The 21,995-nt window shown below is 41.3% G+C and overlaps 1 protein-coding gene and 1 long non-coding RNA gene across 5 annotated transcripts; one reads left to right on the top strand and one right to left on the bottom strand.

Moving 5' to 3' along the window:
* Nucleotides 1-73: 73 nt before the first annotated feature.
* On the bottom strand, nt 74-7,304 carry LOC125484385. 2 transcript variants are annotated; one of them, XR_007263213.1, is made up of 2 exons: nt 6,936-7,304; nt 74-2,541 (listed from the first exon to the last, which is right to left on the bottom strand). It is a non-coding gene; the product is annotated as an uncharacterized LOC125484385 (long non-coding RNA). The 2 variants fall into 2 exon arrangements; XR_007263214.1 differs by having other exon boundaries at nt 6,981-7,304.
* LOC109929923 (cytoplasmic polyadenylation element-binding protein 3-like) lies at nt 7,304-16,511 on the top strand. 3 transcript variants are annotated; one of them, XM_048602895.1, is made up of 3 exons: nt 7,304-10,760; nt 12,879-13,157; nt 15,851-16,511. In XM_048602895.1, exons 1-3 carry the CDS (start codon nt 9,771-9,773, stop codon nt 15,896-15,898), a joined length of 1,317 nt encoding a protein of 438 aa, XP_048458852.1. In that variant the 5' UTR covers nt 7,304-9,770; the 3' UTR covers nt 15,899-16,511. The 3 variants fall into 3 exon arrangements, with proteins under 3 accessions (XP_048458852.1, XP_048458859.1, XP_048458866.1); XM_048602902.1 differs by having other exon boundaries at nt 16,121-16,393; XM_048602909.1 differs by lacking the exons at nt 12,879-13,157; nt 15,851-16,511 and adding an exon at nt 11,478-11,614.
* Nucleotides 16,512-21,995: the final 5,484 nt, after the last annotated feature.

Below are 21,995 nucleotides of genomic sequence, written 5' to 3'. Positions count from 1 at the left end.
TGTTGTGAGTAAGTTTCTTCAGGACTTGGCTAACTCTCATTGCCACTGAAATAACTCCACATAGGCCAGTATCTCATTGCAAAGTCACTCTTTATTTATAATTAGGAAATCCTTTACTCTGGTACAGCCTCGTCAGTCAACTCCCAGGGTGTCAGAGTATATGACACTCCTGTTTTTATCTGTCAGCTAAGCTTGCTGACTGGACCAGATTAACAGCCCCAATCAGGGAACGCATATTCTATGAGGTCCACCTGGCTGACCTCATTATAATCACTACATACATTTTACCAGAATTACATAAACAGCTCATTGAAAATGTACCTTCTTTGTTCTTCTCTTGCTGAACCTCTCATTTGCTTGGAGCACTGCTTTGTGTCTACCAACCACACAATGTTTCTATGTTAACTTCCTGTTGGTATAGCTTCCAGGTCAAGGGGTTGCAGGTCACATCGGCCAAGATTTCATATTATTCAAGAAAACTACTATTGATTTCTTCACAATTGATACTCAAGAATTAAAAGGTGATTTCAAACATTTTTAAAATCAATTATATATTTTGCAGACATGTAAAGAAGTTCAAATGTTTCTTATTGTTCTGTTTCCATGTTAAATATAATTCTTGAACATCACCATAAATAGATTCCATATCCCATGTGATTTCCTGAAAGATGCATATAAAGTGACACAATCCCTGGATCTATTTAGGGAAGAAATCATGGAAAATGTCTCTCAGAAGCCCATAGGCAAACAAACTAATTCAAGAAATTACAATTGCCCTGAGTAATGGAATACTCAATTTAGTTTTTGTACAAGGTGATCTTTACCGAAGCAAGGAACATGTCCAGCTTCCACCAGATAAGATGGCAATCTGTTTCAGAGGTTCATTATGCTCTGAAAAAAGAACAATCTCCTGAACAACCTATTCAGGCTTTATAAAACTTGAAATTGTGACTCATGGTATTCCATAACTGATGGCCTAGTGATATTATTGCTAGACTATTAATACAGAAACTCAGCTAATGCTCTGGGGACCCGGGTTCAAATCCCACCATGGCAGATTCAATTCAATAAAAAAACCTCTGGAATTAATAATCTACTGATGACCATGAAAGCATTGCTAATTGTCGCAAAAAAAAATCTGGTTCAGTAATATTTCTCAGGGAAGGAAATCTGCCATTCTCACGTGATCTGGCCCATGTGACTCCAGATCCATAGCAATGCAGTTGACTCTTAATTATCCTCTGAAATGGCCTAGCAAGCCACTCAGTTCAAAAGCATCTAGGGATGGGCAATTAATGCTGGCCAACCAGCAACACTTACATTCCACAAATGAATTTAAAAAAGCTGATTTAGTTGAATAAACTAACAATGAATAAACTGTCAATGTATTCTCTTGATCATGTTAAAAATTTTGATCAAATCACTACTATGTTCATGCTTCTCAAGAAACAAATAACAAAACTGGCAACACCTTGGATTAAAGATATGTCTCCTGCTTTCTGCTACAGCCCAGCAAAATCGAGCAAAGAGCAATAGAAAGTTAAAAATGTCACATTCAGTCTCATTACTGGCAAGTTCCTATTTATAACATACACTCTAATCATAGATGTCAAGCTAACCACTTCTGACTCAGTGAATTATGTTTGGTTTTCTTCAAGTCCCTGATACTTCCCCTGCATTTGATAAGCTGAAAAAAGCTCCCTCATACTTTATTTTAATTTCTTTAAGTCTTTTTCTCTATGCCATGTTGTGTCTTGTTGCCTCACAAAGGAACAACATATTTTTAAGTAGTGGGTTCTCCAACCAATTCTACAAGACAGTCTGGCGTTCATAAATGTAACCAATCTAATTTTTTTTCTCCACAATTCATTAAATTCACTTGCAATGAGGAAAGGGAAATGAGGAGAAAAATGCAAGAAGGGAGGGAATATAATCTAGTACTGATGTGAGGATCCTCTGTAAAAACACAATATCAGTGCATGTCGAATCATACCGGTATCAGCCAGAGTGTCCTCTATACAGACCCAGTATCAGTGTGAGTGTCCTCTATTTAGACCCAGGAACACTGTGATTGCCCCTATTTAAACTCAGGATCAGTGTAACCATCTTCTTTTCAGACGAGATGCCCTCTGTTCAGACCCAAAGTTGGTGTGACTCTCCAATCAGACCAGGTATCAGCCCGAGTGTCCTCTGTACAGACTCAGTATCAACATCTGTCCCTTATTCAGGTCAACGATGACTGTGACTGTTCTTGCAGGGCTGGTCCAGACTTGATGGGCCAAATGGCCTTTTTCAGCACTGTAAGGATTCAACGATTCTACGAAGCAGCATCTAGAGAAGCTAAAGAATAGCAAATTTGTTTTTGTTGTGTAACATGGTATTCAAAGAGGTTCCAACAAATGGGGCAGTGGAAAACCAGGTTCAGCCAAACTTCAGACCATCAGTGTCAACTCCAGAACTTACAAACCCAAATGATTTCTCCAAAACAGGTTCATTGGTAAGGAAGGCACTTGAGAAGTTCGAGGATGCCATCGCCACCTGCTATCAAATAAAATCTTTATTTAATGTCAAACTTCGCAAAGGTTATACCATTTTCTGAAGTATACATAAGTGTAATTCCTGTTTCCAATGATTTCTGACATTATTCAGTAAAGGTTTCTCATTGTAAATCATTATTCAAATTTCTAAACAGAACTTAATATCATCATAAAAATTGTTTGTAATTAAACTACATTTCTTAGGATTTAGTTAAGCTTTACTAAACTTGCTGTAACCTGTATTTGTTCAAATTACTAAGTTGAGATTTACTCTATCAGAAACATTTGTGTTATAATTCATTATTAAGGTTTACTTGCAGAAAGTATGAAACATCTTGTAATAAAACAGTGTTTGAAGTTAATGAAAGCTGTGTATGATCACTCTTGTGGTGTGACTGCTGTGGGAGACTTTAATTGTGTAAAGACCTGCAACATAACCTGCCCTCTGACCCCTCTGCCCTTTTGAAGCAACTCCTCTTGCATGTTTTTACAGTAAAGCTAAGAATTAAATTGTCAAGGAAAGGTTAATAGCACATTCACAGAAAAGGCATCCTGAAACAGTACAAAAGAATCAATATAAGGCATGTGTGAGCTATACCACTAATTATGACACTCCATATTTTGTTGGTACTTCCGTGTCTCTCCATTAGCCTTGTTAAAAATGGCTAAAAGCTCAGCTTTCATTAACTCTCAAAGCCTGTGTCTCCCACACCCCTGATCCTTAGTCTAACATTGTAATATGCCTAATTAAGGCACGCATATCAGACCATCAACTACCAGAGGTGGACAGGCTAGTGAGTTAACCTTGAATCTAAAGAAAATTAGAACAATCTAATTTAACATTGAATTCTTCGACAGAAGTTTACAATGTTTAATTTTCTACAAAGGGATAGAGGTGAGAATGAGTGGAGGCACTAGACCTCCAAACAGCAGCAGTACATTATGCCATATTATTGCCTTTGGAGGAAGGGCCTTACGATCTTATGATTAAGTAGTTGGGATAGCCAACAGTCTCATGTAAGATCAGGAGCCTTCTCCTGTTCCTGGTAATCTGCACACCATCCAGATGCTTCTGAGATTTCAGGTGTGGGTTAGCTGTTTCATTGCCTCCCCAGAGTATCTGGTTGCTACTGACTGCTGTATTTGGACACCTTGGACTAACGATAAATTATGCAGTTCACAGAGGAGCACCACAATGTAAGAGACACATATTGCAATGTATGACAGGGCCCCACCTGATATCGTCAAGGCATTTGAAACAGCAATATCATGTTTATGCTATAATGACCTTTGCTATTGCAATGACCTTGAGAATGCATTTTTCAGGAGGGCTCCCTGAGAGCACAGACGTCATCTATCACAGATGAAATGAGTATGTAATGGCTGATTTTTTTTTTGATAATATGCTGGTTATGCCTGACTATCTCATTTTGAAAGTGGCATCTTAGTGGCGACAAGTGACACCTAGTTCACATACAACATTTGGTTAAGGTATTTATAAATACGTCTAATGTCAAGAAAATGGATCCTGTTGCAAGTTATGCAATATTCTGCACTATTAAATGGTAATATGGGTCTTGTTGGGAGAACCTTCAGACCTAGGGAAACTAACCATTAAGAGGGAATCCAATGCTCACTCATACTTAAGAGATGACACCCACAGGGAAATTAGCAGTTTGCGAATATTTAAATTGCTGGCAAACAGTAGCATAACTTCTCATATCCCTTCTTCTTATATTTTGCAGTGATGTGTGCCTAAACTGGGAGAATACTGTATAAAATAGTTGTTCTTCGCCATCACCATTCTCCAACCACAACACTTGAATTGCGGAGTACTGCAAGAAAAACGTTTGTATCTTCTACTATCAATATCTACAGCTGATCATTCCAAAAATGGCATTTCCCAGGAGGTTCATCACTTGCAATGATTGAGAATGAAGAGGAGCAGCAACAGAGGAAGAGAAGTCCAGCTGTACTGAAAGTATCTGTTCCCTATCCATCTACATTTGAATATCATAAGTTACTGACTGCGTTGCAGCTGTTGGAACTTGGCCTAGGAGTGGTGTGTGAAGGCTTTATTTCCCTAAGGAGGTAATCCAAGAGCTCCATGACATGTTGCCATACACGGAGAGAGATTTATCCTATAAGTAATTTTCTTACCTGTGTATTATCAATTCAGGCTAGTCTTTAGAATCAAGTATTCACATGGGACCATACAAAGTTATGAGGAAAAATAAGTGAGAACGCTAGTCTGAACCTGATCACAGATCACTTTTTCAGCCAGAGGGAAACCAAAAGTCAGAGAAGTAATACGGTTGAGAATTAAATTAGTATCATTGGTTTGACAAGTATTTTAACATTAAAGCTTAACTTTGTTTGCATTGCAATAGATGGAAATTGATGCCTGGCTCAGAGCTAGGGACACTACCAATATGTCACAAGTGCCTATTAACAGGTTTTGGAACATCAAGAAATGACTAACCTACAGAATGCCAATCAGGTTCATTAGTGAGCCACTTGATACCAATTTATTCTGATGGTTTAATGATAGCTCAGCAAGATAACAAGCAGTGTCCATCAATGCTCTCGATTCCTTTGGGGAGAAGTGGGTATATGGGGGATAGTGTGCTTTATTTCTTCCAACTCCTTTTTGATTTAGGCCCCCACCCACTTCTATCCTGAACCCTCCCCCTCACTATTTGATGACAAAAAATGATAACTCAGCAATACAGCAGGACTTGTATGAGTCCCCTGTTGTGACTGAAAACTGCCCAGCAATGGTTTTCCTGAGGCATGTGGTGGAGATTTCCTGACAGGCACATCGCCTGATTGAATGAACAGAAGTCAATTGGAAGCCACCCCCTGTCCTTGACTCCAAATCCATTACTCTATCTCCAGCAGCCGCCTTCTTGTCCCATCCTAGGTGATTGCACAGACATCCTCCAGTTGGGCACTGGATCATTGCCAGCAGCAAGTACTGCTCTTGTTGATGTTGCTGACAATGGAAAATTGACAGACTCTGATTGGCTGGCCGCTCTTGGAAGCATGGTTGTGTGAAAGACCCAATGCTGGCCAGTTAAGTGCAGTTGAATAGCATCAGGCCTCCAAATGCCGTGACACAGGACTCCCAACAAGTTCTCCAACCAGTAATGGCGACAGTCATCACTAGAATCAAATCACTATCGCAGATGAATGTCTAGGAAAGATGGTTAGGTTCTCTTTTGCGGAAAATGGTCATTATCGGCCACCTGTGAGACATACAGTCATAGAGATGTACAGCACAGAAACAGACCTTTCAGTTCAACTCATCCACGCCGAACAGATATCCTAAATAAATCTCCCGTATCCCTCCAAACCCTTCCTATTCATATACCCATCCGAATGCCTTTTAAATGTTGCAATTGTTCCAGCCTCCACCACGTCCTCTGGGAGCTCGTTGCATATGTGCACCACAATTTGGGTGAAAAAGTTGCCCCTTAGGTCTCTTGTAACCTTTCTCCACTCACCTTAAACCTATGCCCTCTAGTTTTGGACTCCGCCACCCCAGTGTAAAGACCTTGTCTATTTAGCTTATCCATGCCCCTCATGATTTTATAAAATTCTGTAAGGTCACCCCTCACCCTCTGATGCTCCAGGAAAAATAGCCTCAGCCTATTCAGCCTCTCCTTTTAACTCAAACCTTCCAACCCTGGCAACATCCTTGCAAATCTTTTCTGAATCCGTTCAAGTTTCACAACATCTTTCCTGTAGCAGGGACACCAGAATTGCATGCAATATTCCAAAAGCAGCCTAAGCAATGTCCCGTACAGCTGCAACCTGACCTCCCAACTCCTATATTCAATGCACTGACCAATAAAGGCAAGCATACCAAACACCTTCTTCATTATCCTAACTACTGCAACTCCACTTGCAAGGAACTATGAACCTGCACTCCAAGGTCTCTTTGTTCAGTAACACTCCCCAGGACCTTACCATTAAGTGTATAAGTTCTGCCCTGATTTGCCTTTCCAAAATGCAGCACTTCACATTTATCTAAATTAAACTCCATCTGCCACTCCTCGGCTCATTTGCCTATCTGATCAAGGTCCCGTTGTACTTTGAGCTACAACTTCTTCGCTGTCGACTACACCCAGAAGTTTGGTGTCATCTGCAAACTTACTAACCATACTTCCTGTGGTCACTTCCAAAACATTTATATAAATGACAAAAAGCATTTGAATGTTACTTTCCAATTATGTGCCCAATCCTAAATGTTGCCATGAACTGCTTCAGTATCTGAGGAGCTGTGAATAATACTGAACACTGTTCATCAGTTCCAATCTTATATCAGAGGGAAAATTATTGATGAAGCAATTTAAGATGATTGAGCCTAGGATACCACCCTGAAAAATTCCTCACCTTGTCCTTGAACTCAGATGATCAGTCTGCTACAATCAAACTCACCTTCTTCTGTGCTAGATATGCCAAACCAGTGGGCAGTTTCCACGGATTCCCAACGAATTAAATTTTGCAAGGTCTCCTTGATATAACACTCAGTCAAATGCTGCCTTGATGTCAAAAGCAGTCATTCATTGCTAACATTTTGATTTCAGCTCTTTGGATCATGTTTGGTCCAAGGCCATATTAAGTTTGGAGTCTGGTAACACCTAACCTTATCGCCATTGAGCAAGTTATTGCTCAGTAAGTGCCACTGACAGCACTGTCAAAGACACGTCGAACAATTTGATGATTGAAAGTAGACTGATGGGGTGGTAAGTGGTCAGATTAGATTTGTATTTTCCACATTGCAGGGTAGATGCCAGTGTTGAACATGGATTGGAGCAGCTTGGCTAGGTATGTAAATAGTTCAGAAGCACAAGTCTTCAATACTAGAGCTGGAGTGTTGTCAGGTCCCATTGCTTTAAAGGCGTCCAATGCCTACAGCTGAAATAGACTGAATCAAATTGTTTGAAGACAGGAACCTATGATGCTGGGGGCTTCATGAGAAGGCTGAGTTGATCATTTACTTGTGACGTCAGACAATATAAATGCGAATTCTTCAGGCTCATCTTTTACACTGACCTGCAAATGACCTGGTTTCTGCTAATATTGGGGGTGGAACTATTTGTGCGGCCTCCTCCTCTAGCTTATTGTTTATTTATCCATTCCTTATTCGATGTGGCAGGACTGCAGAGCTTTGACCTGATCCACATGGGGGATCATGCAGATAGAACAGCACATAGACATCTACACGATATTTGTTAACATAGTTAGCGTAAGGACCTTTGGATGTTAAAGAAATTCAGCTTCCCTGAGAAATTCCACCATGGTTCAACAGTTTTTGATTTGACTTGATTTATTGTTGTCACACGTTCCTGGGCACAGTGCAAGTTTTGTTTTATGTGCAGTACAGGCAGATACCATACAAAGTGCAGAACAGAGTGAAGAATACAATGTTACAGCTGCAGAGAAGGTGCACAAAGAGCGAGGTCAACATTTAAATTTAAAATTTCAGAGGTCTGATAAGAGGGGAAGAAGCTGTTCTTGAATCTGTTGGTACGGCGTATAAGCTTTTGTATCTTCTGCCCGACGTAAGAAATTATAACTAGGGTGGGAGGGGTTTTTGATTATGTTGGTTGCCTTCCCGAGGCAGCGAGAAGTATAGTTGGAGTCAATAGATGGAAGATTGGCTTCCATGATGGACTGGGCTGTGTTCACAACTCTCTGTAGTTTCTTACGCTTGGCAAGATAGTGGCAGGGCTCTGGCCCATTCTAGTTGAAAATGGACTGGAACTGTAGGCTAGTGCCAACCCTCTTCAACAAATCTTTTGCTACTATGCTCTTTGTTGCCTTCCATAATGGTGATTCTGGAATTGAGAATCAGATATCACATGGATGGGAAGTGCTCAATCTAAGACATTTTCAGGCTGAGAGAGGTCTCCAAGGATATACATCACAATTTCATTGTTTGCCGATGACACTACACCAGATGTCAGTTCAGAGCTGTGCATTCAAAGTAGCATGGAGATGTTCTCCAATGATGTGACAACTTTAGCTTTATGACCATCACGAAGAAAACTTAAGTAATGTACCCACCTGTTCCCAGTAATCCAAATACTTAAAAGCTCACTTGAAGTGGAAGGACAAAGCAACCACACCATATTTAGACAGTCGCAAATCAGTTCAGCTAGTATTATAGCCTGAAGGCCTAATACTCTCTTTTCGAACCAGAGCTTGAGTCTGGGATGTGCTTGCATGATGGTCTAGGAAAGTGCTATAAGGCTTCACTTAGGTGAGTTCTGAAGAACTGCACCCGAAACGTTAATTCTGATTTCTCTCCGCAGATGCTGCCAATGCTGCTGAGTTTTTCCAGCAATTTCTGTTTTTGTTTCACTTAGATGGTTTGATATTAACGAGTCCATTGAGAGGTTTGCCTAGGAGCATGTCACGTATGAATCAGATTAAACAACTCGTCGCAATCTTCAGCACTGATACAGCTAAAGATTAACCAATACAGTTACTCCTGATAACAAACCACGCCATTACCCCCTGCACGCAGGTCTCCCACCGGCACACAGACGGTTAAACCTCCCGGGGATTTGTTTTCCCACGGCGCGCCGCGCGTGCTCCCACGTGACGATGACGCCGGTGCCAAAATGACCTCAAGGGCGTCTCGAAACCGACAGAGTCCGAAGAAGTGCGCATGCGCGACACGCAAAACACACACCGGGGTGGGGAGCCTGGAAACAGCCGGTTTGCGTTCGCGGGGTGGGGTCAGTGGGTGGATGCGAAAGAGCAGAGTCAGCAGAGAGAGAGGGCAATGGGGCGGGAGAGGCACACTCTTTAAACGGCCCATCGTATCCATAAGATAGGGTCGGTAGGAAATAAACCGTAAGCACCCGCGGCGCCAGGTGGAAACTGCAATGAACTCCCCCTGCCGGTGTTAAACCGGACTCGGTTTATCGCACGCCTTTTCGCAAATGGGCGATTAAAGATTGGCGAGCACACCGACCGGCCCGTGGGCGGTGGGAGAGGGGTTGTGTTCACCCAATGTCCTAAACCGGTTTTAACGGCGGCGCTGATGTATCCCAACCCCGGGCCCCTGTTTAACTTCTTTTAATCATCCGTCCGTCCCTCCCCGGGGCTGGGGCCGGCGCCGCCTCCTCTTTCTCCACCTCTTCTGTGTTTTTTTTCTCTCTCTCTGTCAACTTCTCCTCCCTCCCGGCTCCACAAACAACCAGTCCTTTCCTTATTATGCAGGATGATGACTTTCTGATGCCGGACAGGACGACCGACATCAGCCTCGGCACGACTTGCTCGGCTGCAACCTCCGCCAGCCGGTCGGTCTCGGCACCGTCAGCCCGTGGCTTCAGTAGCCGAGAGGATCGGCAGGAGGAGGAGAAAGAGGAGGCGGGAGACATCACCATCACCCAGTGTCCATACATCCTGACCAAACCGAGTCATCATCATCATCATCATCCTCCTCCTCTTTCTCAGCTCCGAGGCCGCCCCCAGTCTACCAGCCCCGGGGAGGGGGAGGAGGAGGAGGGAGGCGGGGACAGGGACAGACTCTCCTCCACCGATGCCGCTCTGAAGTTTGCGGAGAGCAGCCAGCAGCACCGCGGCGGCCACAGGCTGATGGAGTCTCCCGGTAACATGACGGCGGCTAATGGCGGCGGCGGCGGGATCGGGATGTTACCGGGACTCAGCACCGGCTTTCAGCAGCAACAACAGCAGCAGCAGCAGCTCCACCATCACCAGGACGGCGGCAGCGGTGGAGGTTCCGCCGGCGGTGGCAGCAGCAACAGCAGCGGAGGGAGTAGCAGTAGTAACGGCTCCTCGCCGTCTCCGGTCGCCGCTCTCACCGGCTTCGGCACCGCCTGGTCGCCGGCTCCCGCCGCCCAGGTCAGCACGCCGTCCGCCTCTGGAGTGGTCGCCTCTGCTGCTGCCGCCGCCAATACCCCGGGGCTGTCGGCCGCCGGCCCAGGAACCTGCCCGGTGCCCAGCCCCGCTGAAGACAGCTTCTTCCACGGCATCCCTTCCATTAACGGCACGGTCCTCTTTCAGAGTTTCGCCGGGATGAGCCAGGGTTACGGCGGCGGAGGAGGAGGCACCAACTTCTCCCCTTTACCTCAGCAGCAGCAACAGCAGAGCCGGCGGTCTCCTGTCGGCCTTCACCACCACCATCACCCCCAACACCAGGCCGCTTTCCCTCATCAGAGGAGCACCTACAACCACCATCAGGTACCGCTTTTGGATCAAATGACGTTTAGTCATCAACCTAAAATAGACTTTCTCCCTGTCTGTCTGTCTGTCTTGTAATGTCCCCCTGTCAGGGCTGTTTGTGATGCTTTATGCTCTGATATCACCATGGAGTAACCCTCTGACAACTGGCTGCCCAACAAGAGTCCTATCCAAATTCAAATGGTTCCCTTCTCCACAGACCCGCCAAGTTTCTGCGGCGCTTTGTTTTTATTTTATTCCAAAGCGCTGCCTGAGCCTGTGGAGAGATTGAACTCCACCACCGTTAGTACAATTTTGCATCACATATCTATTTGATCCAATTGACCTAACTCAATTTTTTATTACCCACCTCCACCGGGTAAGGGCATGCGGAGCCAACCTCGCCTTCAGAGTCAACAGTGACCGGCTCCCCGTGTTCGTGCCCCCGACTGACTCACTGAGCGTGATAGTGTGTCGGTGCTGGTCAGTGTACAAGGACAGTCTCCGCACGCTTTTATCTCCAGATTTGATTAATATGGATATGGATTTGAATTTTCTCTCTAAATCCATCTCATTTTGATGTCCCCCTAACCCCGTTTTCTCCCGGTTGCCGTGCTGTCTCCCATGGCAGCTTGAACTTTGCCAATGTACAGTATTTCTTTCCTGTAAAGTGCTGGGAGCCGTGGGGAGTCCCCAGGAGTCTGGATACGTTTTACTGTTTTCTTTAATTTGGTGCAGTGTGAAAGGTGTCAACGCTTGGAGAAGATTTCGAAAAGAAGCCCTCGGATCTCTCTGACGTTTTGCAGCCACACCTTAGTCGAAGTTAGATGATCTGATTTACAAAAACCTAAATAAATATATTTGCAAAATACTAATTCTTGTGTGCAATTCAGGAATTTGCTTGAATGTTGTTACCCAATCGCGATTTTGCGTTTAATTTCCTAAATAGGAAAAATAATTTATGCTCCATTACCAATGAACTAAATATCACCTAAATTTCTTCAGAAATATCGGTGCGGTGTTCAGCCTGACACTACAGAGTATTGGATGAACAGAAGGGGTATGATGCAGGAATGTAGTAGCAGTGGAAAATTACTGTGCAGTTTATTGCATGTACAGACTGAAGGTTGTTTTCAGTTCTCCCTGGTCATTTAAAATAGGGAGCAACGTTCTTTGCCAGCATTGCATAAAATTCTATGTTCAAATCATTAAAATCTGATAATTTAAACATAATTTGACCATGTTGTATAAAACCATGCTTCTTGAAGTTGAAATAGTGCAATATGTTTTCAACTACACTGGATAACTGCAAATGCAGTCTGTTATGCGGAAAGAGAAATAGCTAGACAGTGGGGATTGGAAAAAATTCTATTGCACGACAGCCAGAAAAAAAACTGGTCAGCTGGTAATAAATACAGTAGAACTGTTTGTGTTGGGCAAACCTTTTTGGATTAGGCTTGGACCTTTTCCATAATGTTTGAATATGCTTTCATCACTGCTATATTGTTATGGAACATCATCTGGGGAAATCTGGAATCCCCCAGGTCTATCTGTATTTCATATTGGCAGCAGAGTGTTTAAATTTAATCTGGATAGATTAGAAGTTGCATTTTTCATCCCTATGATGTGTCAAGTTTCTGCAGTCGTCGTGTTAGGAAATATAAAAATATTTCTACGTTTTACCGATTATAGGCTTAGCATTTAATTATGTTGTTATTGTTTATACCCTATTTCTATTGCCCATTGTACATTCTATGTCTGTCTTGAATTTTAAAACATCATGACAGTCTTCCAGAGAACATTTGGATATCTTATTTTTCTCATAACTGACAGATCAGTATTTAACTGCCCTGGATATCTTTTAAACATAAAATGTCCTTTGAAAAATCTATTTTATGTTATAGCAGTTGGTAGATTTTTCTCGGTAAATAAAAAGGCTTTGATAAATGTATTAATGAAAATACTGCCCGTGCACTAATTATTTAAGGTTATAACCTTGGAGACAAACTGAGCTCATTCCCAACTTGTATTATGATGCTCCAACTTTTGAAAATAAAAATGTCTTATTGCTAAATTATGTATTTGTACATATATGCATTTATGTTTATGTATTTATAATCTATGGTTTAATATTATCAGCCCATAATGAAACAGTCTCCATGGAACAGCCACCAGAGCAGTGGCTGGAGTGCTGGAGTGTCCTGGGGAGGCATGCAGACAAGGGATCACCGCAGATCTGGAGGTGTAGGAATGCCAACAACCATGAACCAAATCTCTCCACTGAAGAAACCTTTTTCCAGTAATATTATAGCACCGCCCAAATTTCCTCGGTCAGCTCCAACACTGCCACCAAAATCTTGGATCGAAGACAATGTTTTCAGGACGGACAACAATAGCAACACTCTGTTACCTTTACAGGTAAGAACAGGACGTGCTTTTTTTTTTGGCATATTGAAGCTTCAATAGAAACCATTTTAAGTTTGACGAATGATAATTTAACTATTTCATTCTATCCTCTCTACCAACTACCTGATTTGTTTTGACATTGTATACCAATTTCAGTTTTGAAAAACTGAGATTTATTGAGTTGGATGGAGGAGTTGAATGAAAATAAAATGCAAACACAGGAGTTAGGAGCAGGAGTAGGCCAGTCAACCCCTTGTGTTTCCTATATTATTCAATAAACTCATGGCAACCTGATTACTTCTCATTTCTGCCAACCTCCTTTTTTTTCTATCAAGTATCCATCTACCCCTGCCTTAAAAATCTTGCTTCCATTGCAATTTGAGGAAGAGAATTTCAAACTGTTTGCCTTTGAACGAAGAAAATTCTGCTCCAGTGCCTTAGGTTTGCAACCCTTTATTTTGGAGTCTCTAAGATGAAATATCCTTTGTGTGCATCACTCAGAGACCCCTTCGTTTCTATCAAGTTGCATCTTCCTCTTCTAAATTAAAGATACGAACCCAATAAACAACTTTCCCCTTCCCATCATTAGTAAGCTTTCTCTGAACTGCTTGCAATACATTTTCATCTTTCCTTCACTAAAGAGACAAATGCTTTACATTGTACTCCAGATGTGGACTCATCAATGTTCTGTATAGCATTAGAGGTACAATCCTTTTTTTTTTTAAAAAAGAGCACTTTATTGATATTTTGATTCTAGGCATCTGGTTTTCGTGCTTTTTTGTGCTCATTTTAAGTTTGATTTCCTACTCCCTGTCAGACTGTTTGAAAACTAGCAGAGCTCCACTAATGGTGCACTGGACAAATACACTACCTTTTGTGGTACTTTAACATAAAGTACCATGAGGACACCCAGAGGAGAATCCGTTGTTAAATATATTCTTCAAAATGTTTTTTTTTGAGCTAATTGCTTTAATCTGACTAGCTGAAATCTTGGAGCTGCGCTGAAATTTCACAAAGAAACCCAAGATCCATGTGCACAAATACCGCAAATGATTACAACAATAAATTAAGGATTTTATTAAGCCATTCCAATGAGGAAAACAGTAGATTTGTTCTGCCATTCTGGATTGAGAAATGTGTTGCAGTTTGTCTGCCTGCATATATTTTGCGTGAAAATATAATCAGCTATAATGTTAGAATGCTTATCATCTAAATTGGCACATCAAGAATAGCTTCACCATATTTTGGCTGCGTGGTTTCAGGGAAGAAGGCAAAAAATCAATGCAGACAACCAAATAAAACAATGCTCATTTTTGGAAATTATTCAGTAACTGTGCCATTGTAGCCTTAACCCATGTCTCATTCAGTTGGTACAGTGACGGACATGATAGGTTCACTTGCACTTGTAGTACTGTTATCACAAAGATTTAATGAAAATGTAATGTTGGATGTTTGCTTTTGTCCTTTTGAATGGTGCACACGAACTAGCAGTACAAATACATAAATTACATTGAGCATACTCATTTTTTGGGAGTGAGGGAATAAATCCAAGAGCCAATATTATGTGTACTGCCTTGGAGCTCAAGTAGTGCTCTTAATCAGAAATTTATTCAACAGTGTAGCATATTTCTCAAATAAAATACTTTAAAATAACTAAGCACCAATGGAGTCATAGTCATGGATCTGTACAGCATGGAAACAGACCCTATGGTCCAACTTGTCCATGGGGCCTGATACCCTAAATTAATCTAGTCCCATTTGCTAGCATTTGGCCCGTATCCCTCTTAAACCCTTCCTATTCATATACCCATCCAGACGCCTTTTTAAATGTTATAATTGTAGAAGCCTCCTCCGATTCCTCTGGCAGCTCATTCCAGACATGCACCACCATCTGTGGAAAAAGTTGTCCCTTAGGTCCCTTTTAAATCTTTTTCCCTTTCACCTTAAACCTTTTTCCTCGAGTTTTGGACTCTGCTACCCTGGGGAAAAGATCTTGGCTATCTTAAATTAAGACAGATAATGCTTTTTAGTGTAATAGCTATGGAGATGTTAATGGTCTTGCATGCATTTTCTTTTATTTTTGTGCATTTATAGAATGTTAAATAGCTTGTATTAAAAAGGTATTTTGTGCAAAATCCATAATTTATTGTATTCATTCATGGTATTTGTGCATATAGATGTTTGGTTTCTTTAGGAGCTGTGCTGCAACTTCACAATGTTTCAGACGGTTAGATTAAAGCCATTAGCTTAATACCATTTTGAAAAATATATTTAACAATTGATTCTCCTCTGGATGTCCTCGTGGTTTAACATAAAGTTTGTTAAAGATTGAGATCTGATCTCATCAGATCAGGCTAAAATTTTGTTTTAATAATGTTGGTGGAAGGGTCAATATTGTTCCTAGAACATTTGCATCAACGAGAAAGGCCGATTGGACTTTGGTTTAATGTCTCATTCGAAATGTGGCACCTCCAACATTGCAGCCTTCCAACAGTGTGTCCACATCTTGAGTGAAATGTCTAACTGCAACCTCATACAAAGGCAAAAGTGCTTTCTGAGTCACATCTGACAGTTGTGCAGTGAAAAACTGCGATCTCAATACCAATTCTTTGGGGACTCTGCTTGTCACTTCCTCCAAGTTAGAATACATAATCCAATAACCCTACTTTGCTACTTCCTAACCAATTGTCTATCTGCATTAATAGGTTATTATTAAAATGGAAGCAACACGGAACCTTAATTACTGCCTCTGAAAGTTCATGTAAATAGCATCAGAAGACATTCCTCGGCTTTCACATTGATCTCAAAGTGTACAGCAGGTTTCATTGGACATGAATTTTTTTTGAGTTCAGAGCGGTTCTCTCATCAATTCATAGTTGTCCAATTGTTCGATCACTGTCCCTGTTAACTTTCCCACAACTGACCTTTAGACTAATAGTCTATGACTTATTGAGCTTTTCCTCCATCCTTTCTAGTCCAAGAGGACAATGTGAATCAAAAGATCAGGTTTCAAAAATCATATCGTAGAAGATATTCAACAAGAATAGCCTGCAGTCCATGGTATTGTCAGTGAAGTAGCTGTTTGGAACAAAAATTACAACGGGAAAGCCTCCAAATATGGAACTACGAGCACGCTCAAAATTGACCAAAAAGCTCCTGGGGTTTCAGCATTTCTGGCATTTCTGCAATTTTCCTCTTGTGAAATGTTTTATTATTATAATCAAAAAACACTCATTTTTTAAGTTAGTCATTTAGTCGATATCTTGAACTTTATTGGTAATGTATAAAATTGGGATGTTACTTTAAATCCTAATGTTGCACAGTGTTTTGCTCAATCTAAGTGCATTAAAATAAAACACAGCATAACATTATATTTTAAAATAGCTTTTATAAACAAACTAGGATGCTGCATTGCATTGTTGTCATAAATTTAGAAAACCATTTTTATATTGAACTGTAACTGATAATACATTCCCTCATAACATACCATTCTCTATTTTCTAAGCACATCACTGAACCTGCCTATAATTGTTTCCTCTTTAGTGACAATGCCTATTGCTCTTAAAGAAAATGCATGCTCTCAACGTTGCCAAAGGTTGTTGCAGTTACTAGAACATGTCTAAATGTATTAGGATTGTTGTTTTAATATGCTAATTACTAAATTGAATATTGTTATTTAAGGGAATTAGTGAATACCAGGGAAAACTGATTTTGTTCTGAGGAAGGGTAATTGGACCTGAAAATTTACTGCTGATTTTTCTTCACAGATGCTGCCAGACCTGCTGAGCTTTTCCAGCAACTTGTGTTTTTGAAACTGATTTTGTTCTTGTCACCATATACTTGGACTAGATAACTGTGTTAAATATCAGTCGCAATTGCAGTAGGAAAGTTAGAATATGTCAAATTCAAGGAAACACCAATCTAACTATTGTTCATAACCTACCCCATGTTATGATGTAAAATTTTTCAGTATTGATATGAAATAAAGCATTGCTTGACTTTTACAGTAGATGAGCTATAAATTGAGCTGTAATGACTACCCTATTAGAATTAACTATCCCATACATCAAATTTGTATTTTACTGTGCAGTAATTTTTATGCCTATGACTTTTTAGCATGGGTAAAATCTGTCTTGTCTGCATAAAAATGGAACTGAATTTACTGAATGATAATTAGAAATTGGTTCTTCTGTTACTTAATATGTTGAGCAGAGAGTGGTTATACAGTGTAAAGAAATGAGCCTGGCAGTATCTCTAAAAGTTATTTATGTCAATCTGTAAAGTTCTGCCCATTGGACAGAAAATTGCAAGCTGGACACTTCACTTTTCTCAGCTATGCTTCATATGAAACCCAGACCACAGTCCTGTGGTGATGGGTAACTGCTTCCTTACAGTTCAATCTCTGGTCAACTAGAAGACCTAGAATAATAAATGTACATCTTTGAACCTAGCTCTACAGTTCTGCTGAGATAAGGAATGCATGATGGTTACCATCTCTCATCCCTGTTCCCCTGTCTTGACTAGAGTCTAGTCTGTATAAAAGCAGAACAGCTTGATTTACAATAGTCAAAACTCCTATTAGTGCTGCTACCTCGTAATGGCAAAACTGAACACAGCATAAAATTAACATTTTGTTATGGTTGACCTCTGGAAAAATCCAACTTAAAACATGTTTTTTTGTTATTGAATTTGCCCAGCAGCTAGCCTCAACAAATTTAACATGTTTTCTTTAGAGTTGCCACCAGGAGCCATGGTAGTAGCGCAGCATTTGGCTCACAATTAAAGTGACATAACTGGATGTGAGTGGTACAAACAAATAAAACCAATTTTTTCGTTAGTCTTTTTGAAAACTTTTTCTAGTATTAGTTTACATTAATTTAGTTATTGTACAGAAAGCTAACTTTGTCTATTAGTTGCATTATTTAATGAGGAATGAATTAATGTTATGTTGCTGTAGAATCTGTTGAAGTCGACTCAGGTAGTTTGTTGCCATTGGGCATGGCATAATATTTGGCAGCCATATATTGTGCTTTGATCCAGTAGACTCACTGAACTAAATATTGGAGAGATGTGTATAAGGTTACGATTGCCTTCAACCATGCAAATAAATTTAAGTTGGGTTTAGATGTTTATAAAAGATTATTTGAATGTAAGTTACATATCATTACCTAAACCTGAATACACCCTTGATCAGCGGCAGTAGCTGAGATGCGGTTTGTTATGAAACGTGTTTTTGGGTGTGTATTCGGTGATGTAACATTATTTGGTTTTAATGTATAGATTGCATGTCACAGTTTGACTAGTGTGATGTTTCACAAACCTTTGCTTGTGTTACTTTTTCCAGTGATTTGACCTGTCCTTGCCAGCTCCTGCTTTTCATATGCATATTTTCCCCTCGGCAAACATCGTTCCCAAATACATCAAATTACACGTATACGCATACAACAGCAACTATACCACCTCTCTTGGTACTGCTTCTGTTTTTGCATTGTCAGAATGCTTGTCCGACATTCTCGATGAATGAACAGAAATTTCCTCTAAGTCAATGTTGAGAATACCAAAACCAATATCTGCTACCTGCCACAAGTCCTGCTCCCTCATTACTGACTCAGTCCTTTCCCTTTTCATCTGAGGCTGAACCAGACCATCCAAATTTTAGTATTTCACCATGATGTCAACTGTCCACATCGCTGAGATAGCCTATAGTATTTCTACCTCTGAAACATTGCTAACCGTTCTGAAACCCTCACCTCACCCATACCTTGTAACTTGGTTATTTGAAGGCTGTCCTGGTTAAGCTCTCAGGACATTACCCGCCATAAAACTGTGATATCTCTCAAAACCAAGCATGTGTACTAACTTGAACTAAATCCCATTTAGAAGCACAGAAGGTAGGTGCAGGAGGAGGCCATTTGGCCCTTCAGGCCTGCTCAGCCATTCATCGTGGTTGTGGCTGATCCTCCAACTCAATAGCCCAATCCTGCTTAATCCCCATAACCGGTGATCCTATTCACCCCAAAAGTGCTATATCTAGCTGCCTTTTGAATGCATTCAATGTTTTGGCATCAACTACTTCCTGTGGTAATGAGTTCCACAGGCTCACCACTCATTTGGTAAAGAAACATCTCCATCCTAAATGGTCTACCCTGAATCCTCAGATTGTGACCCCTGGTTCTGGACACACCCACCTTCGGGAGCATCCTCCCTACATCTAACCTGCCTATGCCTGTTGGAATTTTTATAAGTCTCTGAGATTCCGCCCCGCCACCCCATTCATCTGAACTCCAGCGAAAACAATCCTAACCCAGTCAATGTCTCCTCATATGTCAGTCCTGCCATCCCCGGAATCAGTCTAGTAAACCTTTGCACTCCCTGGAGAGCAAGAGCATCCTTCCTCCGAAAAGGAGACCAAAACTACACACACTATTTTAGGTGTGGCCTCACCAAGGCCCTGTATAACTGCAATAACACATCCCTGCTCCTGTACTCGAAACCTCTCGCAATGAAGGCCAACATGCCATTTGCTTTCTTTACGTGCCTTCTGCACCTGCATGTTTACCTTCAGCGACTGGTGCACAAGGATACCCAGGTCCCACTGCACACACCTCTCTACCAATTTACAGCCATTCAGGGAGTAATCTGCCGCCTTGTTTTTGCTTCCAAGTGAATACCCTCCCATTTATCTAAATTAAACCTTATCTGCAATTGATTTGCCCACTCACCCAACCTGTCCAGATCATGCTGAAGGATCTCTGCATCCTCGTCACAGTTCACCCTCCCACCTAACTTGGTATCATCTGCAAACTTGGAGATATTACATTTTGTTCCTTCATCCAAATCATTAGTATATATATTATGAATAACTGGAGTCCCAGCAGGGATCCCTGTGGCACCCCACTAGTTACTGCCTGCCAATTTGAAAAGGACCCATTAGTTCCTTCTGTTTCCCTGCCAGCCAATTCGCTCTCCATCTCAATACACTATCACCTCCCCCATCCCATGCGCTTTAATCTTGCATGATAATCGCCAACATATCCACTCTTTCCTGAGCCACTTCCTTAAGTACTGTGGGTTGTAGACTCTGGGCCCTGGGGATTTATCCACCTTCAATCCCATCAGTTTTCTCAGCACCTTTTCTCTACTAATGTTGACCTCCCTCTCACTAAATCTTGCCTTCTCCAACATTTCTGGTATCTGATTTGTGTCCTCTTTTGTGAAGACAACCAAAGTATGTATTCAAAGGTAGTAAGAACTGCCGATGCTGGAGTCTGAGATAACCGTGTGGAGCTGGAGGAACACAGCAGGTCAGGCAGCATCAGAGGAGCAGGAAATTTTCTGAAGAAGGATCCCGACCCAAAACGTCAGCTTTCCTGCTCCCCTGCTGCCTGGCCTGCTGTGTTCCTCCAGTGTTTTTCAAGAATGTATTCAGCTGCTCAGCAATTTCTTTGTCCTCTTTATACGTTTCCCCATTCCTGTCTGTAGCGGACCTAAATTTGTATTCACCAGTCTTCACCTACCTATAGAAACTCTTTGTGTCAGTTTTTATGTTCCCTGCAAGCTAACTTTCAGACTGTATTTTCCTCCTCTTAATCAATTCCTTTATCCTTCTTTGCTGAATTCTAAACTGCTCCCAAACCTCAGACATATTATTTTGCTTTGCCAATCTGTGTGCTGCTTCCTTAGTTCAGATACTATCTCTAATTTCCTTTGTAAGCCACAGATTGGCCCTCTTACCCATTTTACTTTGTTCCAGACAGGAGTAGACAGTTGTTGCAGTTCTCCCATGCATTCCTTGAATGTTTGCCATTGTGCATCCACTGTCATCTCTTTAAATAACTTTCCCCAATCTATCGAGGTCAACTTGCACCTCATACCTTCATAGTTTCCTTTTATTAAGATTCAACACCCTAGTCTCTGAATCAACAACCTCAATCTCCATCTCAATTTTAAAAAAAATTCTCATGTTATGGTCGCTCATCCCCCAAGGAGTCTCGCACAGCCAGATGGGCAATGATTCTCCTCTTGATACACAGTAAGATAGCCTGCCCTCGAGCTGGCTCCTCCACATATTGTTCAAGAAAGCCATCTCATATACAGTCCAGGAATTCCTCCTGTACGGCATTTTGGCTGATTTGATTTGCTCAATCCGTGTGCAGATTAAAATCACCAATGATCACTGATATTCCCTTATCACATGTATCTCTAATTTCTTGTTTAATGCCATTGCCAATGTCACTGCGGTTTGGGGTCTATATATGACTCCCATAATGTTTTTTGCCCCTTAGTATTTCTCAACTTTACCCATACGGACTCTACGTTGCCAGGGCTAACATCTTTTCTCACTAATGTGTTAATTTCCTCTTTAATTTGTCCATTACTGCTGTGCCTCCTGACTTATGCTGGCTCCTGGCTAAACAGCATTCTGATGTTTTATTTGTGGGGGGCACGGAGTGGTTAGGAAGAATCCATTCTCTTCACTTATCAATTTCCCAGACGTCAGTTGAGCCAACCTCATTTCTTTAGGCCAGATCATAGAAGGATGGTAGTTTCCTTCCCTAAAGCACATTAGTGCAGCAGATGGGTTTTTACAACAATCAGCAATGGATTCATGGTCATCATCAAACTTTTCATTCCAGTCTTTTTAATTTGAATTCAAATTCCACCATCTGTTGTGATGGGATTTGAGCCCAGGTCCCCAGGACATTACCTGGATCTATGGATTAATAGTCCAGTGATAATGCCACTAGACCATTGCCTCCCCTTGCGCTGCGTAAAGGAGTCTTTGGCCAAACTTCTACTCTAATATTTTCTTATGAGGCCTGATTGTCAGTTTTGGTTTATAACCTTAGA

This window comes from Rhincodon typus, chromosome 1 (assembly GCF_021869965.1).
Source record: "Rhincodon typus isolate 14 chromosome 1, sRhiTyp1.1, whole genome shotgun sequence".
Lineage (NCBI taxonomy): Eukaryota > Metazoa > Chordata > Chondrichthyes > Orectolobiformes > Rhincodontidae > Rhincodon > Rhincodon typus.
The sequence above is the reverse complement of the archived record's forward strand: the minus strand, read 5'-3'. Positions and strand labels throughout refer to the sequence as shown.

Coding starts and splice junctions, on each gene's coding strand:
- LOC109929923 (XM_048602895.1), top strand. CDS start 9,771: ATGCAGGATGATGACTTTCTGATGCCGGACAGGACGACCGACATCAGC. Junction 10,761..12,878: donor GCACCTACAACCACCATCAG/GTACCGCTTTTG, acceptor TAATATTATCAG/CCCATAATGAAACAGTCTCC. Junction 13,158..15,850: donor ACACTCTGTTACCTTTACAG/GTAAGAACAGGA, acceptor CTGCATTAATAG/GTTATTATTAAAATGGAAGC.